The following is a 21,487-nucleotide window of genomic DNA, read 5'->3' on the forward strand; positions in this document are numbered from 1 at the left end:
CGTGGAGTGAGGGTGATGTTTATAAACAGAGACAGAGCAGAATGCCGTGTATGTGTGCATATACAAACCACCACTTTGTATGCAAACTTAGAAAAAGTTTAAGGTCTTACTTTCTGTTAGTGTGCTTCTGTCCTGTCGCTCCCCTTACTTATTAATAGTTTCAGAGCAAAAGCGTCAGTCACCCCAAAGAGCCACATACAGCCACCCACCACAGTGGGAATAGTAATGTTTCCAGTTAGTGTGAATGGCAAAGAAATAGTCAGATATCAAACACATTGGGAAGAGGAACACATCCCGAAATTCTGGAATCTCAGGCTTATCTTCAGGGGCCTGGCACAGATTTGGGTACAAATAAAGTCAGAATTGAAGAGATTGTATAACTCAGGACTTGTGGTCAAGGTGTGGTCTGGAAGGACACTGTGCCAGTTCTGATCCTGTACTATGCTCTGGAGGGAATCCTTGTTGGTAGAGGCAATAGCTTCTCAGGAGATATTGGCTCAGGCTCAGGGACAGCCCTGCCATCATGAATAATTGCTATGCTACCCAGATTTTTGTCAACTTGATACACGCTAGAATGTCAAGGGAAGGGTGATATAAATTAAGGCATTGTCTCCATCAGATTGTCCTTTAAGTAAGTCTGTGGGAGCATTTTCTTGATGGATCATTGACTTGGGAGGACCCAGCTCCCTGAGTGAACCACTTCTGAGCAGGTGGTTCTGAGTTGTTTAAGAAAGCACCTTGAGCAAGCCAGGAGAAGCAAGTCAGTAATGAGCGTTCATCCCTGACTTCTGTCCCAGTCCCTGCCATCAGGTTCCTGTCCTGAGTTCCTGTTTTGGCAGCCCCTAATGATGGAGTACAACTATAAGGCTGGTGGTCACAGCCACATAACGTAACTAGAGCAGCTGCCTTCATCCAGGAAAAGGCTTACCCTACGTGGCTCTTCTTTCCTAGAGCATGCCTTAGAAGATGAATGTAGACCTCCAGACACCATTTGAGGGTCTAGATCAGGAAACTAAATGCTGACAGCAAGCTGTCTCAGTCGCTTTTTGTGACTTCAGTCTCAAAGAGGAACCATGTAGGTTAGAGGTCACTTGTTTCTAGTCAAGACTCTTCTTTGTTTAATATGCTTGTGTGTAGAGGTTAGCAGGTGGCCTAAAGCACAGGAGACTGATTCTAAGGAGATGCCAAGGCTTTATCCTGTTTTGAATGACATTATAAGCCAAGCCAAACAATGCATTTCTTTCTTTTCTTTTTTTTTAGATCCAATTGATAGGATATAATTGCCCACTTAAACATACAAAGCCCGGTACCATCTACCCCTTAAGAACAATGATAACAACCTGTAAATACACAGAGCGAGATCTTTACATCAGCCTCCATTGTCCTGCCATGGCTTCTCCACCTCTCCTCCTCCTCCTCTATTCCTCTCTCTTCATTCCAGTCTCCTCCTCTTCCTTCAAACTTTTCTCCAACTCCTTCCTTCTCATCCAATGATAGGCCTCCTTCTATCTTGTACCTGCCTCACCTGTGACATCATCCCACATTTCACCCTTTTTGTCTAATTAAAAAAAACCTTTTCTCTCAAATATAAGCTGAGCACAACTATTATCATTTTGTAATTAAAAGCATAAAATATATCTAACACCCAGTCCAACACTATATCAGTTAAACAGAACATTTTAGTTATCCATTCCAGCTTAAGAAAGGCTTAAAATCTATATTATATCTTGGCTAGCTTGTATACTATCTGATATCTAATAAAATATGTATTTCCAGAGTTAAACAGCCTGATAGGCTATGAAACTATTATCATTCTTCAACCCCGTCAGAAATCTGAGAATGACCAAATATCTATAAACATAGGAAACCTAACAGGGCTTCCAAAACTGAGAGGTTGAAGAGTCAAATTTCCACTAGCACAGTCCCCTGTTAGCAACATGTGAGCGCAAGTCATCAGCCTTCTGGCGCAAAATCAACTAACAGACTGAAATGCAGATTTTGAAGGGCAGATCACCCTGTCTTGTCAGGGTTTATCAGTCAACTATTCTGCATAATTTGTCCTTTTCTGGACAGTATAGTTTGCAGATGAAACAGGCAGTTTTGTCCAGTGGCTGCCTAGCCACAAAGTACTGCCTCACCTGCAGGTAGAGATGTTTAAATTCTTCATTAAATTTGCCAAAGGGTAACTGTTAGGAGCAGATGTGTCTCAACAAAAGATAAATAACTTTAAATCTCAAATTTTGTGGATTTCTGATGTTTTTGAAAACCACCTATCTATATAAGACAATCTAGACTATTGTCTTTATATCTTAATATTGTCTTGAAAGTACTCTCACAAAGTCAGAGATGTGAATTTGCTAGTTGGCCCTTAACTCACAGGTGTAATCAACTCAGAAGTCTGTAATGACATCATTAGAAGGACTGGTCCTTGTACTTTTAAACTCTTTTAACAAATAAATTCTATATCAAAGCAAAGCTATGGTTTTAGCTTAGTTACCTAATGAGATTATGTCTGTACAACTCAATATAGCTAATTCCTTCCTGTTAAATTACAACCAATTTTAAATTCCTCATAAAAACAACTTTAGAATAACCACTTCCAGCCCCCCAAAAGTCCAGGGAATTGGGGCGATGACTCCTCCATAACTTCTTCAAGGTGTACATCGACATTGAGATATCTTTGGGGGTAAGGAGGTAGGAAGAACGAAGCAAATGCTTTAGCCGATGTGTCCTGACTGGACCCAGCTGAAAGTCCTTGAGACCAGGAATCCAAGTAGGCACATTCTGCAAAATACAACTCTCAAGACAAAAGTTTAGAATCAAGATATCTTGTTTGATTCTCCTGAATCAATTTTTTCAGGTGGTCTAAATCTATCAAATCTGATCAATATGACTCTGTGAGGTTTCCAGCACCTAATCACACTAAAACACCTAAAACACAAAGACAAAATCTTTCTCCAAAATACTGTGTTCCTTAGTCTGTAACCAGAAAAGCTTGTATCTTGCACTCTCTCCCAGAGTAATAATATAACCATAAAACTCAAAGTCACACCCATTATGAAGATTAAACAATTTTTTTAAAAAAGGAAGCAAGCTAAACAATGAGCCTGATAGGCTTTTGTACTCTATGATATCAGGAAATGAACCCAAAATTCCCGTGGAGCCCACATTAAGAGAATTCGAGCTTCCTGTTGTGGTAAATATCAAAAGTAACTGCAAACCCTCGCTAGCCGGCATTAACAAGCAATATGGCCTTTATTGGGGTAATTCATAAAACAAACTAAACACCTTTCATCAATTTTAATATCAATAAGCAACATATCAAACCAGGACTTTAGCCCAAAATATCTCAATCTGTCTGTCAAGCTCTTTACCTGGAGCCACAGATTTTTTCTTTAACCTTAGTAACCTAAATACATATCCATCTGTTAAGCTCTCTACCCGGAGCCACAGATTTTTACTTAACCTTAATAACTTGTAAATATCACAATATTCTACTTGGAGTCAGTGACTAATTTTTCCCTAATTTCCGAACCATGGATGAAAATCCCCACGTGATTCAGGTAATCTCTGTACTCTCCTTAAAAGAAGCCTAAACACCTTCTATCAATTCTAATACCAATAAGCAACTTAAAACTCAGGGCTTTAACCCAAAATATATCTATCTGTTAAGCTCTCTACCCGGAGCCACAGATTTTTCTTTAACCTTAATAACTTCTATAATATATGTCTGCATTCACTCTGCCTGGTGTTACAGACATTTATCACAACTCTCTACTTGGAGGTAGTGACTAATTTTTCCCTATCTAAGTTCTGAACCGTGGATGAAAATTCCCACCTGACTCAGGTAATCTCTTTACTCTCTTCTTTATAAAAACAAACTTAATCACCTTTTAATAATACCTGTAATTAAGAAGTAGCTTGTCGGGCTGGAGAGATGGCTCAGAGGTTAAGAGCACCCGACTGCTCTTCCAGAGGTCATGAGTTCAATTCCCAGCAACCACATGGTGGCTCACAACCATCTGTAAAGAGATCTGATGCCCTCTTCTGGTGTATCTGAAGACAGCTACAGTGTACTTATATATAATAAATGAATAAATCTTTAAAAAAAAAAAAAAAAAAAAAAAAAAAGAAGTAGCTTGTCTAACTAAGATTTCAACCCAAAATTCCCGAGGAGCCCATGTTAAAAAGAATATGAGTATCCTGAAAGACTTTCTAAACAACTTTCTTTAAAAAGCAGCTTTTAATCTCTAACTCTCTGAGCTGCCAATACTTATCACACAGCCTGGGACCAACAGCCTGCTAGCCCAGGCTACTTCCCTGTTTCTTTGTTAAATTCCCACGCTTGAGATATCACATGACTTAACATGGCGCCAGCCTCCTCTTACTTAGAAAATAAAAACTTTCTCCCAACTCTTAGGATTACTAGTGGATTCTTGTCCATCACATTAGTTTGCCATCTGTTGTAAAAATATAAAAATAAAAAAGGTACGGTTGTCTTTTACCTCACTAGGTCCTGCACCACGGTGTCCCAAGATATCTGCTAGATATCCTGGTGGAAACACATCCCAACTTGGCCACAGCGGCCCAGTGTCTCCAGCCGCTGCACACTTTGCTACACTCAAACCCTCACATAAAAGAACACACCTCACAATAATCTTAGATCCAATTGATAAGATATAATTGTCCACTTAAACATACAAAGCCCGGTACCACCCATCCCTTAAGAACATTGATAACAACCTGTAAATAACGGTGAGAGATCTTTACGTCAGCCTCCGTTGTCCTGCCATGGCTTCTCAGCCTCTCCTCCTCCCAAACAATGCATTTCTAAGTGCCTGTTAGATCTTGATCATTTAAAACCAAAGTAAAACCATGGAAATATGAGCATTAGAATTCTGCTCTTTGCCGTGCCTTCATGAATGCTGCTCACCTTTGCTTTGTGTTTAAATTGATCATATTTCCTGTTGCTTTCTAGAGAGCGCCGAGACAGATGCTTGCCCAACGGTAACAACTTTTATGATTTTTCTCTCAAGTTACTAAGTAGATATCACGTGACCTATACAATAGTTACCAATTACCTTTTCAAAACCCATCCAGCCTAACACCCAAGTGGAAGATTTCTCTCAAAATGTGGCAGCAGAAGAGGCAGGGGCACACCCATCAAGGTCAGGTAAGACTGTAGTTTACTCACTGGTGGCAAAGTACAAGAAGTGTTATGTACTCATAGGCTTCCCACTCTAACTCTACTCAGGATGGTGACATCTGACAGGCCCAGTTCAGCTGTCATCTTTGACACCCATCTCTCATAAAAAAAAAAAAATTTCGATGAGATGTCGACAAATGAACTCCAGCTTAGCTCTTTCTCCTAATCTGTTCCAATGCCTTCCATTTCCCACTTTGGAATCTCTGTCCCTCATAGGCCCTTACCAAGGCTAATCATCAGGCTTATCAGATTCTTCTAACATCTCAACATGCTGGGACTGGGTACCATTGAGGACATTGTATATAATGTCTATATATAATGTGTCATGATAGATATAGATATAGATATCTATTATTCTTTGAAAAAATGAGTCAAGGGGGTTGGGGATTTGGCTCAGTGGTAGAGCACTTGCCTATCAAGTGCAAGGCCCTGGGTTCGGTCCCCAGCTCCAAAAAAAAAAAAAAAAAAAAAAAGAAAAAGAAAAAATGAGTCAAAATAGTAATTAAAAGCCTGAGATCAAATGCTGGGGCACAACCCAGAGTCTCAGATTCTGGGGCCTGGAGTCCTTGACATATAGCAGGATGGTTTCTATTCGAAGTTAAACAAAGGAAAGCCCATTTTATATCCTGTCAGTAGGTCATTTATTAGTGATTCAGGTTTTTTCCAGTTCATTTAGTAGGCCATTTATTAGTGATTCATGTTTTTTCCAATTAATATGTATATAGTGTGTGTGCATATATAATTATAGAATATATTATACATTTAGATAAAATATAAATAATAAACACGTATTTATAATCAGTATATAACATAATATATGATTAATTATATAATCTAATAAATATAAATAATAAATCCAAACTTGTATATCCTTCAAAGTGAATTAATTGTACTTAAAATATCTTCACTATTACCTTCTTCTTTGCTTGTATTTAGATCAGTTTAGGGCATTTCATAAGCGTATGAGAAACACTGTGATCAAAACTGCTTCTCACCTTTTCCTCACATGGTTCAGTAGAAGAGAGACACAGAACCCTTGCTGGAAAGAATCAGAATGAGCCCCTTTGGCTCCAACCATTGGGCTGTAAATCAGAAAGCAAGGCCACGGGTGCATAATCCACAGACTGCCCACAGTTGGGGGGATGTCCTGTGTCCCTTCTCATCATATTTGCTTCATGTTGATGACCAGGGTTCTGCTCTTCAGAAATCTAAATTAGTACTTTAAAAAATATTAAAATTCCTCTAGGGTAGAAACTGGTATTTCTCTTATAAATTTCTAAGTATTTCTGAATGCTTTGCTTCAACTCTTCATTGTTCAATACTGCTTTGTATGCATACTGCATAGGTGAGGCCATATCTAAAACAACGAAGCACAGAAAGACAGAAGAAAGAAAAGGATATTGTAGCTCCCAGTCCATGAGTAGATGTGTTAGGTAGCATGTAAATCAATAATTTCCCATGTGAAGGTTGTAAGAGGAACTCATACGTAGGGAGCCTACACAAAAGCAATCCCTGTACATCCAGGGAGAGGGAGACAAAACAAGGAAGACTGGTGTGACACAGAGTGTTACACATTTGTCAGAACAGTACATAAAACACATGCCAGCTGAAGGAGAAACCTCACCAATAAATATGTACACAAGAACAGTATTTTGATGATTATATTTTGAGTAGTTTAAAAGTTATGTTGAGGTAGAAACTAGTTTAGAGCATTATTTTTTTAATATGACATTTAAATTTTTGTTGTAGGGGTTTTGTTCATGAATACTGAGTAGATTAATTGTGGATGAATCTTTGAGATGCTTATATGCCAAATTTAAAACATCCAATATCTATCTAAGTGATGCCTAGATGTTTTGAATAATTAGATCTATTTTATAATCAATTAAACTTTAAAGTTTATTGAAATAATTTCTTGGAAAAATACAGGTGTCATTTTTATTACCACTAATGTTAAGTTAATGTTAATGTTGCTATATAATGTCTCTATATATGTAATATATAGGCTGCTATAGAGAATGTAACTTTCTTTTTAATCTAACTCTTGTTAGTAACTTAGTTTTACCATATATACATAATATACACATGTCTGTTTTATGTCCAGAACCAGGCTTAGGAGTGTCCTCAGAGAAAAAAGCAAACACGTCTGACCATAATGAAAATAGCCGGTCACTGGTAAAGTTTCAATTTCTCATTTACTATTGCTCCCTTTTGATTGAAGATTAAAGACCAATGGAGTTTTCCTCACTGCCCTGAAGATTTAGCAGAGGATTCCGAGTTTCATTTTTAAAGTGTTTCAACTAGTTATAGAACTTAGAATACTCCTAGAGGAGAATGACGTGTAACTACACTTTGTGAGCGTGTAGGCTGTTGGGGTTTCATTCGTTTAACCTTCTACAGACAGGTCATGTAAGAGTCAAACTTTCTGGGAAAGCACTGAAATTACAAACAACATACCAGTTACAGGCCATGAGCGTGATTATCCCTGGGGTCAAATGCGTAGTTTCATATTACCAACCATGGCATTTCAGTTAAACTTTCGGTTCTTCCTTTGATATCTAATTGACTTCAGTGTTTTGTTACAAGAGGGACTAGGAAATTTAACAACTCGGTTGTCCAGCCAATGACTGATCCGCCCGTGATGAACCCTCTGGAATGAGCAGAGCAATCTTTCCTCTGACTTCATCTCAGTGAAGGAAATCACGAAATACACTGATGTTGTGCACTGATCTCAGTGTCCACAAGAATATATTAGGATCAGGTAACTTTATAGGGAACATGACACTAACGTTGTGTCAGTAAGTGGCAGGACTGCCCTTCCGACACATGACATTCACATACACAACACACACTTGTGAGCACACAAACTTGTATCTGAACATATGCACAAGGTAACTTTTTGCAAGTTAAATGCAGTACCAGGATTTCCTGTTTACTCTCCAGGCCATATTCTGCAGGTTCAGTTCTGAGTATCATATTTCAAAACAAAAACGGTTTATGTCCTTTAAAATATTTTAAAGAACTAACATTGTATTTATAACATGTAAATATTTAGGAATTTATGTGTGTTGTAAAAATATTCTTTTAGGTCTGAAATACAAATTAGGTATTTCAAAGGTAGTTTCCTTGTTAAGGTTTTCATGAGGGCAAATATTAGAATTTTTGAGACCATGCTTACTGTCAGCTCTCACGTTTGATTATAGCCCGAGTAGCCACGAAAGTAAAACGCAGGCTTGTTCAAGGGACAACAGGCCAGGGTCTTTAGTGACATGTACTCATTTGTAGTACATTCTCTTAAGTCTAATTATTTTCAAAAAAAAAAAAAAAGTCGTGTCATGTTTTAGAGAATGTTTAGAAAAGGTTATGCTACTTTTTCCTGATGCAACTTTTTTTTCCCAGGACAGTCATAACTCTGGGGACCAAGAGGAAAACAGCAAAGACATCACAAAAAGAAGAGTGCTGGGTAAGCCACATTATCTCATTTAAAAACTTTAGTGAGCGGCTGAGAGACTCTGAGAGACGCGCGGCCACTGAGAGCACTCGCTGCTCTTGTGGAGGACCCGGCAGCCGCATGGTGATGGATGAGTCTTTCAGCGGTTGGTTGCTCTCGTCTTTCCTCCATGGATACCAGGCATGCAAGGGTGGCGCACGTTTACCTGCGGGCAAAAAAAGTCTACACGCATAAAGTAAATACATCTAAAACAAAATCTGAAGTTATTCAACAGAAACGTTTGTTAAACGACTTGTGTGTGTAAAGGAGCGTTTTATGAACTTGTTCTGGAACTGTGCAGTTCCACTATTTCCTCTCATCAGTTTGGGAACTTAACCGCTCTCGAAAAACAAATTGTCCATTTTTAACTGATATGAAAACATTTTCATTGAGTATTTTCATTTCTCCAACATATTTTTATCCTAACCAGAGTACATACAAAACTTAATTCAGCCAGTTTCAAGTAAAGCGGACTTGCCGTCCCTTCCTTCCCTCCGTGTTTCCAGAGCGAGTACTGTCTTATTTCATAACTGTGTCCATTTTCCCTGTTACCTTTTAACATGGGTCAAGAAAGACTATTCCTTGAAGGTAAAGCATATGCCCCTTTTCTTGAATTATTAATGATATTCATTGTAAAGTGTACAACATTTACTAAATATTTTGCTTCAAATTCTATCCAGCCTACAACTATGGGGGAAAAGTCTTCCTTCAATGATGTGGAAATAATCATGTTAAAACTATTCAATTCAGGTAAATTTTATAATTCAACAGAACCTGAAAAGAAAAATATTATAACTGCTTACCAGTTTCTCAATCTCAATTCTTATATATTTATTTACTTACTGACTTATTTTTGAGACCTGGCTTCTTTGTGTAGCCCAGGCTGTCCTGGAACTCACTTTGTAGAACAGGCTGACCTCAAACCCAGAGGTCTTCCTCTCTCTGCATTCCAAGTGCTGGGATTAAAGGCATGAGCCACCATGCTCGGCTCCCAATCTTAATTCTGTTTCTCCATTATTGGTGGCAAAATCTGACACAAAGAAATCAATTTTCACTACTGCCATCGACGTCCTGAGGAGACTTAATTACAAGCATAAATGGAAGGTTTGATTTGTTTTGTTTTAATATAGGGACTGGTTTAGAGGCTTCTAGTTTTGTGTTTCAGTACCAAAATCTGTATAGATTTATATGCTAAACAACATGGGGCATTTATAAAGGTTATTATTAGATTTCTTAGGTTTTTCCAAAAGTTTAAAAACGCTTACAAGAGATTCAGATGTCAAGGTTCACACCTATGTTCTTGGCCACTCAGGAGGCTGAGGCAGGGCATTTCTTGTTCCCAGAAGTTCTGTGTTAGTGAGATGGCAAAGCAAGGTGTGTTCTCGTAAAGATGAAAACACAGAACCATTTCAATTGCACATGTAGTCCATGTCTAATTTCCACCGAAATTGAGACAGCATTCATAGTCTAGTGCTGATAAATTCATTACTGTTGTTGTGGGACAACGATCAGACATAATGTATACTTTTGAGTAGGCTATACATCCAAACGCTCTAACTTCATGTCTGCTGCGTGGTTTTCTTCCTTTCCGCACTGGGAAATATGCTGGGGGAATCCCAGGATTTCCCCATTGATATAGCACAGTGCTACTCCTCAGACCTTCTCTTATCGTTATTATTCTTGCTTAGCTTTGTAGCAACAAAGAGCAGAACACTTTGAACAAGAACTGGAAGTGAATGTCCTCAAAATTTACAGTGAAGTAAAAATATTAGCAATATAGGATAATTACAAACGTTTGAGTATTTCTATATTTATATCATCTATATATCTATGTATATCTATGTATCTTATCTGTCTTTCTATCTATCTATCTATCTATCTATCTATCTATCTATCTATCTATCTATCCATCCATTCACTCTTCTCCAGTAATTTATAGCATTTCATACTTGAATATTTCAGATTTGTGCATTTTTCATTTAACAAAATTCACTCTCCTTGCCACTAACAAGGCTATACCTCAATATTTCTGAAAACGCTACCCTGTGGCTGCCCTTTACGTTTTTAATCTCTGCCTTATTTTCTTCTCTGAATCCATCTGCTCTCCACCCATTCATTCTCCACTGTGGCTGTTCTCTATCCCTTTTAGAACATACAATGCAACACGAAGAACTTAATGTAACTTCTCAAAGTTACGCGACTCTCATAATCTTCCTCTGCCAGAATCTCGCTACAGCTCCTTTCCCCAGAGTTACTGGCGTTTTTGTTCTCACCAATGACTGCACTGTCAGGGAAGTATTCTATTAATCATTCTTCTCCATCCACGTTGTTCTTATCCATGCTCTCACCGTCTCCTGCCCTCTATCTGCCTAAAGTTGTTCTTTCAATGTCAGGTCAGTATAGTGAGAAATATTAAGAAACAGAACACCATCTCATGCTAGTGCCAGCACCATTAGGCCACAGGGCATCAGTGGGATGTTCCTATCTTGGCAGACTCTCTGGCCTGGAGCTCTTGAAACATCTCCACCAGACTTGCTAAGTTCCCTTGGTTGGTCGCTGCCATGCCAGCCCCATGCAGCCATCTGCCCCCTGTGGTCATTGTCACAATTTTAACCTGGTAAAATCAAAACTCTAGAGGCTTCTAATTTATCAATCAGATTTATATCAGTAAATTCTCACCCCACAAAACATCCACACAATAAATTCAGAGCTGATTGATATTGATATAAACTGCACACCCAGATGAGACAAATTGTCCTGTAATAATCGATCCCTTGTAAGATATTCATAGCTACCTGTGGCTATTTAAAGCCACATACATCTGTGTCATCCTTCTTCTCCTCCAAATTGGTTCTTCCTTCTTCTCCTATCTCTCTCATCTCTCAAAAACTCTGTGCCCACCTTCCTTTTTCACTGCCCAATCACAGGCTTTGCCTTATCTTGTGCCTGCCCTCACCTGCATATACACATCAACCCACAGGTCAGGCATCATCTCGAGGAAAGATATTCACGGTAAATTTCAAGGAAAGATATTCATGGTAAATTTCAAGCACACTTTTCAAAAGTGTTGGGCCATCACCAAGAAGGTGCACAGCAATTAATTTTTGAGAAGAAAAAAGAGTCTATACTTGGGTGACTGAAAAAATTGCCCACTCCAATCTGAGGGTAGAATGTATAGACAAAGAAGCGTGCAGTAGTCACGACAATGAGTAGATCTACCAACAGAGTGCTGTGGAACCCCTAAGCAAAGTACCACCTGCTTATCTAGGGAGAGGCCTAGTTAAGGATGCCTTGAGATATTAGAAGGAATCTTAATGGGACATGGCTCTATGTCAGAGCACGTCAGAGGGTAGAGCTTAAGGTTGCTTGGAGATCTTTGGGAAAATAAAAACATGCTTTACTATTATTGATTTTAAGCATTTCTAAATATTGATACAAAGACTATTATTTTTGCATTATTTTTAATGTTTATGTTCACAAAATATATAGATTTGTCAGCAGAGGTAGTCATCGAAGTGTCTTCAGAAGAGGAACAGAAGGGAGATGATGAGGATGGTGATGACGGTGATGATGAGGATGGTGATGACGGTGACGAGGATGGTGATGACGGTGATGATGACGATGGTGATGACAGTGATGATGAGGATGGTGATGAAGACAAAGATGGCGCTGGACACCAGAAACATATGGTAAGGAAACATTTAATTTCTCGTTTAGTATTTTCTTTTGTTTAACAACGTAGCACCAGCCAAATGCAAACACCTTCAAGTCATCTTTTAGAATTAATGGAAAATTTTAGTTTTTCTTAAAAAAAATCTATATAATTATGAAACCTAGAGTGGTCATAAGACTGTTCTACTAGTAACCTCTTATCAAATTTTAGGTGCGGTTTTATGGCATTCTTTGTTTATCTTTGGTTTTCCATCTAGATAACCTCTTAAATTATATAAAGTAGAGTCAAATGTGACTTACAGCTGGACAGTAACAATTTTGAACAACATAGAGTTGATGGCATCTGTATTGGTGTCATACAAAAAAGTGGCCAGGCCCAGTGGTTGAGAATTTGTGGCTTTACATTGCCAGTATTGTCCAGGTTACAGTTTAGATTCTATCTTTCCATCTCCATTGATTTTGGTGCATTTATAAAAGCCCATGATAAAGGCAAATAGTTCGCAATGCTGTCTCTAATGTTTGGAGAGGGAGAACATTGGACTGGACTACAAAGAGACACTGCATAGGCTGCAGGACGCTCATCATTACATAGACTTTGAATTGAAGTATAAAACTTTTTTCTTGGGCTGGACAGATGACTCAGCAGTTAAGAGCACTGATTGCTCTTCCAGAGGTCCCGAGTTCAATTCCCCGCAACCACATGGTGACTCACGACCATCTGTAATGGGATCCGATGCCCTCTTCTGGTGTGTCTGAGGACAGCTACAGTGTACTCACATAAATAAAAACAAATCTTTAAAAAAAAAAATCAACCTTTTTTCTTCTGTTTGGTGGGCTCTTCATGTTTTTATTTATTATTCTTGTATTTTTTTCTCTCCTTATCTTCAACAGACGAGTACTCACAGCGCAAATGTTCCCTTGCCACAGTAGTTCTTCAGTGTCTGTTTGTTCAGTCCACCATAATCTCTGATATTGTCCAGTTGAGTGAGATGTTTCTAGTCAGGAGCTGAGTGGGGTTGTCATGCATCAATCATCACACATAAAAGTCAGCACGACATGTGCCCCTTCTTTCATGGAAGGAACAAAATGTAGATGATTATTTGTGTTTAATGAACATACAAGTTGGAAGTCACAACATAGTTTAATTCAAACCCGCAGGAATAAAATAGTAATAAAATCCAAAGTTGTACATTATTTGGTTTGAGTTAATATAGATCATACAAATAGAAGAAAGTTGTTTATTCAAATTTAGTGGACACAAGCATAGAAATGCATTATGTGGAATTACAAAGAATTGTAAATTTCTCAATATCTTAGTGTTTCGAACACACTTCATATTAAGCTGAGCATGGTTGGCTGTGCCCTCAATTCCAGCACTCAAGAGGTAAAGGAGACATATCTCAATTTCTCGGTCACACGAGCCTTGTTGGGTGTAGTTTGCATCAGTTCAGAGCAGCTGTCCAATAGTTACATTTAAAAAGATTTTTCTTGGTGAATACTTTTTTTTTCTTTTTTTTTTTTTTTTCGGAGCTGGGGACCGAACCCAGGGCCTTGTGCTTCCTAGGCAAGCGCTCTACCACTGAGCTAAATCCCCAACCCCCTGGTGAATACTTTTTATACTGAACTATTTTCCACAAAATTTAGTATGTATATTTGCACTATATCCAAGATATCAGAAAACATATATGTTAATATAACTGCATTTTTATAGACATGAAACAAAAGGTAAAAAAACAGGACATCATTTCCTCTTATTTTGCCTCCTCTGTAATTCTCAGCATCTTAGAGTTCTGTGTCCATATGCATTAATCATGGCAGAATTATATATTTTTATACATATTTGCCCCTTAAACTCATATACATGCCCTGAATGATGCCATCTAACCTGTCTCCTAATGTTGTAGTTCAGACCTCTCTTTAGGACTGCTGAGTGACTTGTTTCCTGTCTCTGAAACCGAATAGACTGACCTTATACTTGCCTGAGTCTATTATTCTACATTGACCTCTATTTCCCCCTTTATCAAAAGTACTATCAAATGAGTATCATAGACTGAAGCTGTGGAAATGCTGGACTCAAGCCCTCCTCATAATTTCACTCTTAGTTTTCTATCTGATTATCAGGTTTTATATAATGCAAAGGTGATTACATTTACAACCTACTTTCTTCCTCCTCTTCCTCCTCTTCATCCTCTTCCTCCTCCTCTTCTTCTTCTTCCTCCTCCTTCTCCTCCTCCTCCTCTTCCTCACTATATGTGTACATGAACATATACACACTTTTGCATGTCAGAGGATGTCAGAGGACAACTTTGGGAGTCTACTCTCTCCATTCAACACACATTCTGGGAATTGAGTTCAGATCAGGCAGCCTTGAGTATCACATGCTTTTATGTGTTGAGTAGCTTTGCTGGCCTGTCATCAACTATTTTGAAACATTTTTCTTACCCTTTGTCCCTATATTTTGATCATCTACTTTATATAATTGCAAGTGAGACTTGTGTATAATTGTTTCTTCTGAAATATCTCAGCTCTTTTTTATGTGGATTGCCAGTGTGGTGTAGAGGCGGGAAGCCCTTCTAACCAGAATGAGATATTTTTCTGTTTATTTGACTTTGATCTTGTTTGACCAATTTACCGCGTCACCATAACTGTAGTCCACTTTCTGCTCATGGTGCCTCATGCCCAAGGCCCTGTGCACTCTCCCTGTTTGCTTTCTCTGCCTGTCAAATATGATGTGAGGCTTAGAGCATTTCCTAAGCTTTGCAGGAAGAATGGATTCTTCCCTATGTAATTGTAGTAAATTCATTTCAGTGATAGAAATAATGAACTAAACTTTTCTCATTTGTTATCATTTTTGTTATGTTCCTCATTTGTTATTTGTCACTGACTCGACTTGGAGAAACTGTCTCATGGGATTGTGTCTTTAGCTCAACAGGATATAAGTATGTTTGCTTTAGTGGCTGACACAGTGAGTGGGTGACGGAATGAATAAAGAAATACACTTTCCGAAGTGTATTTTTCTTTCTTTCTCGTGACAGGAAGAAGAATCACAGCAGCCTGCAGGGAAAAGTAACCAAGAGAATCCTTCCCGTAAGCAACTGAATAATGACAATTTCACCCCTGCTAATGGGAGGAATAGTGGTCGTAACAATGATAAACGTGCAAATCTGCATGAAAAGTTTTAAGTCCAAGTCCCAACATAAAAAAAAGCACTAATGTGCATATTCTCGAATAAGCATTGCTTTTAAGTATATTTCCTTGTTTTGTTTTCGCTGTACCAGTGTCTTCCTGAAAGTGCTTCAAACATATTAAATTTGGTCTTGTTTTATCAAAATATGCAAACATTGAGATGTAGTGATAAGATACCTGCAACACACACATTCATAATATATCTTTACATATGAATATTTAACTTCCCTGTGGCTAATGCACTCTTTAATGTTTCTGTGACTACCTTGAACAGATAAGCCGTCCGCATTCCAGGAAGGTAAAGATACAGCTGAGGACTCTGAGGTTTGTCCAATACTTTTTTTGTTTTTTGGGGAAAAAAAAAAACCTGTGAATAATGTGTCAGTAGTAAATCCATTTTAGTAACTTATCTCATCGCTTAAACTTATTTTTCATTCATTATCAAGTGTTGCTGACTCTAATATAGAAGTCATCTCTTTAATCTGTCTACAACTGAACAGACTAAATATTTTGTTTTAGCGGCTGATACATTGAATGGGGATGGAGAGAATGAAGAAGCATAATTTCTAAAGTTTTGGTTTTCTTTGTTTTTCATGATAGGATGTCACAACAGAGCAACCCTTGGGAAAAGGTAAGCAAGTCCTTGTCAACAAAACGACAATTTCAGTCATGATAGTAGGGGGAACAAAAAAATGACAAAATGAGTAAATAAGTACCAAGTACAGCCAGTACAGATATTCTAACCTCTCTGACCAGCTAAATATTAAATATTCTTTCTCAGGATCTAGCTCTGTGAGGCTTTCCCTCTGTGTAACCTTTCCAAGCTCCCAGATCTAGCCAGAATCCCACATCTTGTGTTCTAGTCTAGACTGGCTAACCCTGCTTCCACTGCCCTCACCTTCCAGGCTCTGATCAAGACCTATTCTACCTATCCCCAAGCCGTAGGCTCTTCTAGTAACAACCACATCCAAACTTTCTGCCCCATCAGGTCATTTACTTGCCATGGTCTAGCAGGGTGTGTTTGCCTCATCCTCCCCTTCATGTATGTGACTCAACCTTCAGGTTTATCTTTGAACTCCAAGCATGGACCAGGATGCATGTCTTGCATGCCAGCCCAGTTCCTTTTCTCCACCCCACTTCATTCGCCTTAAGCCACATTCAACTTGTGGACCCAGCAGGCTTGTCATCTGATGTGTCTGTATTATAAACAAAGTCTACATGCTCGGCGCTTATATCAAAAATCCAAACAAAATGAAATATTAAGACAGCATTCTCCCTCCCCACAAATCCGCCAGTCTTGTAGAAGTGTTTGCTACTGAGAATTACATATATGAAACCAGGACACAGAATTTCAAATAATAATTACAAACTTTTGCAAAGAATTCAAGGAGTTCAAAGAAGGCACAAAAGAATAACTCAAAAAAGTCAAAGAGAATCAATGCCTGATTGATGCCCAGGAAAATCCAGGATTTCAAAGTAGAATTCAATAAATAGAAAGAGAAGAAAACTGAGGGTAAACTGCAGATGAATTGAAAACTCCAATAGTCCAACAGGGAAAGTCAAGGGGAAGTTTTTCAAGTCAAATGAATCAAACAGAAGACAGAAAATCAGGGCTCAACAATGAAGTATATAATCTAGACAAGGTAAAACACAGGGAAAATTAAAAGAGAAAAGAAAAAGAAACAAGCCAAAAAAACCCACCAGAAATGAACATACAGAAAATGTGGTTCATCATTATAAGAGCAAGCTTCAATCATAGGAAGAGATGAAGGAGAAAAATCCCAGGTCAATGGCGTAGGCCAGATCTTCAACAAGATCATAGAGGACAACCTCCCCAAACTAAGGATACATGCAAACAGATACCAAATGAAACCAGAAAAAGAAATTCCCCAGGATATATATTTAAAACTCTATGTGTATATAAAAAAAAGACTATTGAAAGAGAAAAGAGAAAAAAACCCTAATATCAGCTAATTTTCAGTGGAAATTATGAGAGCTATGAAAGCCTGGAAGAACACATTTCTATTCTTAAAAGACCATGACTGCCATTTTAGACTAATATTTCCAGCAAATGATCTGCCATTATTGAAGAAAATCAACAAACTTTTCAAGATATAAACCGTTTGGAAACTTTATATCCAACACACCAAACCAAAAGAAGAATAGGACGCAACATTTCTGCGGGAGAAAGCAATGGGTATAGCCAAGAGATTTTAGAAAGAAAAGAAGCAAAGCTCAGTTACTGAAACACAAAATACATGGAGAACACAAACAATACCAAAGACGAAAACAGAATAAGCCTAATCAACATACATTTCATCAAGATCTTTAAATATTAACGTCCTTAGATTGTCCACCAATCTAAAGACACAGGTGGGCTAAATGGATAAGAAATGAAATGTATCTATGTGTTGTGTCTATAAGGAACACACCTCAGCTTTATAGATAGGCACTGCCTTAGAAGGAACAAGTGGAACAAAGTACTCTAATTGAGCGGAATCAGGCAGCAAACAGACAAATGCGATCCTAATATTTGACAACATGGGCTTTAAACTGAAACTAATCAGAGGGGTACTTCATTCTAATCAAGGGAACAGTTAACCATGAGAATATTACTATCTTAAACATGTATACACCAAACTCTGGTGCACTGAATTTCATAAAAAGTATACTATTATCCTTAAAGACAGATTAATATTAACCCGTTAGCAGTAGGTGATTTAAATATCTTCCTCTCTTCAATAGAAAGATCATAGGGACAAAATGTAAATGGAGAAACATCAGAAATAAACATTATCACACATCGAATGGATTTAACAAGTAGATTCACAGATTCCACCCAAATACCGAAAAGTATGCATATCTTTCCGCCCACAGCCCATGAAACAACTGTACAACTATGTGTATCCTGTATGACCATAATGCAATGAAACTTAAAATTGGCAACAAAAATTTCTAGCATGTATATAAACTCATTGAGAATAATTACTCATTACTGAGACTAAAAACTTATTACCGAATGATGAATGGTTTGAAAAAAAAAGCAACATGAAAAAAATTCTTGGAACTAAATGAAAATGAAAATACAAAAACTCTGGAACACGTTAAAAGAAGCCCTTGGAAGGGAATTAATGGCTCAGAAAGAGTATAAATAAATGACTTAATGATACAACTCAAGTTTTTGGAACAAGAATAAACTAAATCCTTATCCAGTAAGTGTCAAGTAATTATAACCAGAAGAGAAATCATTGAAATAGAGACCAAGAAAAATATACAAAGGGTCGATGAATCTGAGTACTGTTTTTGTTTTGTTTTTATTTTTTTGAGAAGATAAATAAGATCAACAGAATGTTGGCCCAATTATTTAAAAAAAAAGTGAATGTTTGGTCCAAAGTAGGTTGTCTTAATAGCAGTGCTGGTGACAGGGTCCTAAACAGGGCTCTGATCGGATAAAAGAAAAGACTGCTGTTGTTTAAACAGCAGCTAGAATCCAGTATTCCTCAGGAATCAGGACTTGTAGGTGTTTTGTTCACCAGGAACCTCTCTTAATCTGATTCTAAAGACCAACACCTCTGGTGTGCTGCTAATTTTATGTCACAACCTTTGAAACAAACTAGAGTCATCTGAAAGGAGAAAACCTCAATTGAGGAAATGCTTCTGTAAGATCCAGATGTAGGGCATTTTCTTTTTTCTTTTTCTTTTTTCTTTTTAACCTTTTTTACTTTTTTTTTTATTAACTTGAGTATTTCTTATATACATTTCGAGTGTTACTCCCTTTCCCGGTATCCGGGCAAACATCCCCCTCCCCCCTCCCCTTCTTTATGGGTGTTCCCCTCCCCATCCTCCCCCCATTGCCGCCCTCCCCCCAACAATCTAGTTCACTGGGGGTTCAGTCTTAGCAGGACCCAGGGCTTCCCCTTCCACTGGTGCTCTTACTAGGATATTCATTGCTACCTATGGGGTCAGAGTCCAGGGTCAGTCCATGTATAGTCTTTAGGTAGTGGCTTAGTCCCTGGAAGCTCTGGTTGCTTGGCATTGTTGTTCATATGGGGTCTCGAGCCCCTTCAAGCTCTTCCAGTTCTTTCTCTGATTCCTTCAACGGGGCTCCCGTTCTCAGTTCAGTGGTTTGCTGCTGGCATTCGCCTCTGTGTTTGCTGTATTCTGGCTGTGTCTCTCAGGAGCGATCTACATCCGGCTCCTGTCAGTCTGCACTTCTTTGCTTCAACCATCTTGTCCAATTGGATGGCTGTATATGTATGGGCCACATGTGGGGCAGGCTCTCAATGGGTGTTCCTTCTGTGTCTGTTTTAATCTTTGCCTCTCTCTTCCCTGCCAAGGGTATTCTTGTTCCCCTTTTAAAGAAGGAGTGAAGCATTCACATTTTTTTTTATTTTCTATAATTTTATTTTTATTTTTTTTATTAACTTGAGTATTTCTTATATACATTTCAAGTGTTATTCCCTTTCCCGGTTTCCGGACAAACATCACCCTCCCCCCTCCCCTTCCATTTGGGTGTTCCCCTCCCAAACCTCCCCCCATTGCCACCCTACCCGCATAGTCTAGTTCACTGGGGGTTCAGTCTTAGCAGGACCCAGGGCTTCCCCTTCCACTGGTGCTCTTACTAGGATATTCATTGCTACCTATGGGGACAGAGTCCAGGGTCAGTCCATGTATAGTCTTTAGGTAGTGGCTTAGTCCCTGGAAGCTCTGGTTGATTGACATTGTTGTACTTTTGGGGTCTCGAGCACCTTCAAGCTCTTCCAGTTCTTTCTCTGATTCCTTCAACGGGGGACCTATTCTCAGTTCAGTGGTTTGCTGCTGGCATTCGCCTCTGTATTTGCTGTATTCTGGCTGTGTCTCTCAGGAGCGATCTACATCCGGCTCCTGTCGGTCTGCACTTCTTTGCTTCATCCATCTTGTCTAATTGGGTGGCTGTATATGTATGGGCCACCTGTGGGGCAGGCTCTGAATGGGTGTTCCTTCAGTCTCTGTTTTAATCTTTGCCTCTCCCTTCCCTGCCAAGGATATTCTTTTTCCTCATTTAAAGAAGGAGTGAAGCATTCACATTTTGATCATCCGTCTTGAGTTTCGTTTGTTCTAGGGATCTAGGGTAATTCAAGCATTTGGGCTAATAGCCACTTATCAATGAGTGCATACCATGTATGTCTTTCTGTGAGTGGGTTAGCTCACTCAGGATGATATTTTCCAGTTCCAACCATTTGCCTACGAATTTCATAAACTCGTTGTTTTTGATAGCTGAGTAATATTCCATTGTGTAGATGTACCACATTTTCTGTATCCATTCCTCTGTTGAAGGGCATCTGGGTTCTTTCCAGTTTCTGGCTATTATAAATAAGGCTGCGATGAACATAGTGGAGCACGTGTCTCTTTTATATGTTGAGGCATCTTTTGGGTATATGCCCAAGAGAGGTATGGCTGGATCCTCAGGCAGTTCAATGTCCAATTTTCTGAGGAACCTCCAGACTGATTTCCAGAATGGTTTTACCAGTCTGCAATCCCACCAACAATGGAGGAGTGTTCCTCTTTCTCCACATCCTCGCCAGCATCTGCTGTCACCTGAGTTTTTGATCTTAGCCATTCTCACTGGTGTGAGGTGAAATCTCAGGGTTGTTTTGATTTGCATTTCCCTTATGACTAAAGATGTTGAACATTTCTTTAGGTGTTTCTCAGCCATTCGGCATTCCTCAGTTGTGAATTCTTTGTTTAGCTCTGAACCCCATTTTTTAATAGGGTTATTTGTTTCCCTGCAGTCTAACTTCTTGAGTTCTTTGTATATTTTGGATATAAGGCCTCTATCTGTTATAGGATTGGTAAAGATCTTTTCCCAATCTGTTGGTTGCCGTTTTGTCCTAACCACAGTGTCCTTTGCCTTACAGAAGCTTTGCAGTTTTATGAGATCCCATTAGTCGATT

At 38.6% G+C, this 21,487-nt stretch overlaps 1 protein-coding gene across 1 annotated transcript in view; it reads left to right on the top strand.

The window, feature by feature from the left end:
- 4932414N04Rikl (RIKEN cDNA 4932414N04 gene like) overlaps positions 1 to 21,487 on the top strand; it is a 240,381-nt gene that overhangs the window by 14,147 nt on the left and 204,747 nt on the right. The window contains exons 11-18 of the mRNA XM_087654922.1: positions 4,979 to 5,007; positions 5,101 to 5,173; positions 7,311 to 7,381; positions 8,606 to 8,669; positions 12,186 to 12,385; positions 15,404 to 15,455; positions 15,829 to 15,878; positions 16,155 to 16,185. Of these exons, the coding sequence (XP_087511048.1) occupies positions 4,979 to 5,007; positions 5,101 to 5,173; positions 7,311 to 7,381; positions 8,606 to 8,669; positions 12,186 to 12,385; positions 15,404 to 15,455; positions 15,829 to 15,878; positions 16,155 to 16,185 (570 nt within the window). The remainder of the gene's footprint in view (positions 1 to 4,978; positions 5,008 to 5,100; positions 5,174 to 7,310; positions 7,382 to 8,605; positions 8,670 to 12,185; positions 12,386 to 15,403; positions 15,456 to 15,828; positions 15,879 to 16,154; positions 16,186 to 21,487) is intronic.

This window comes from Rattus norvegicus, chromosome 3, assembly GCF_021556685.1.
Source record: "Rattus norvegicus strain SHRSP/BbbUtx chromosome 3, alternate assembly SHRSP_T2T, whole genome shotgun sequence".
Lineage (NCBI taxonomy): Eukaryota > Metazoa > Chordata > Mammalia > Rodentia > Muridae > Rattus > Rattus norvegicus.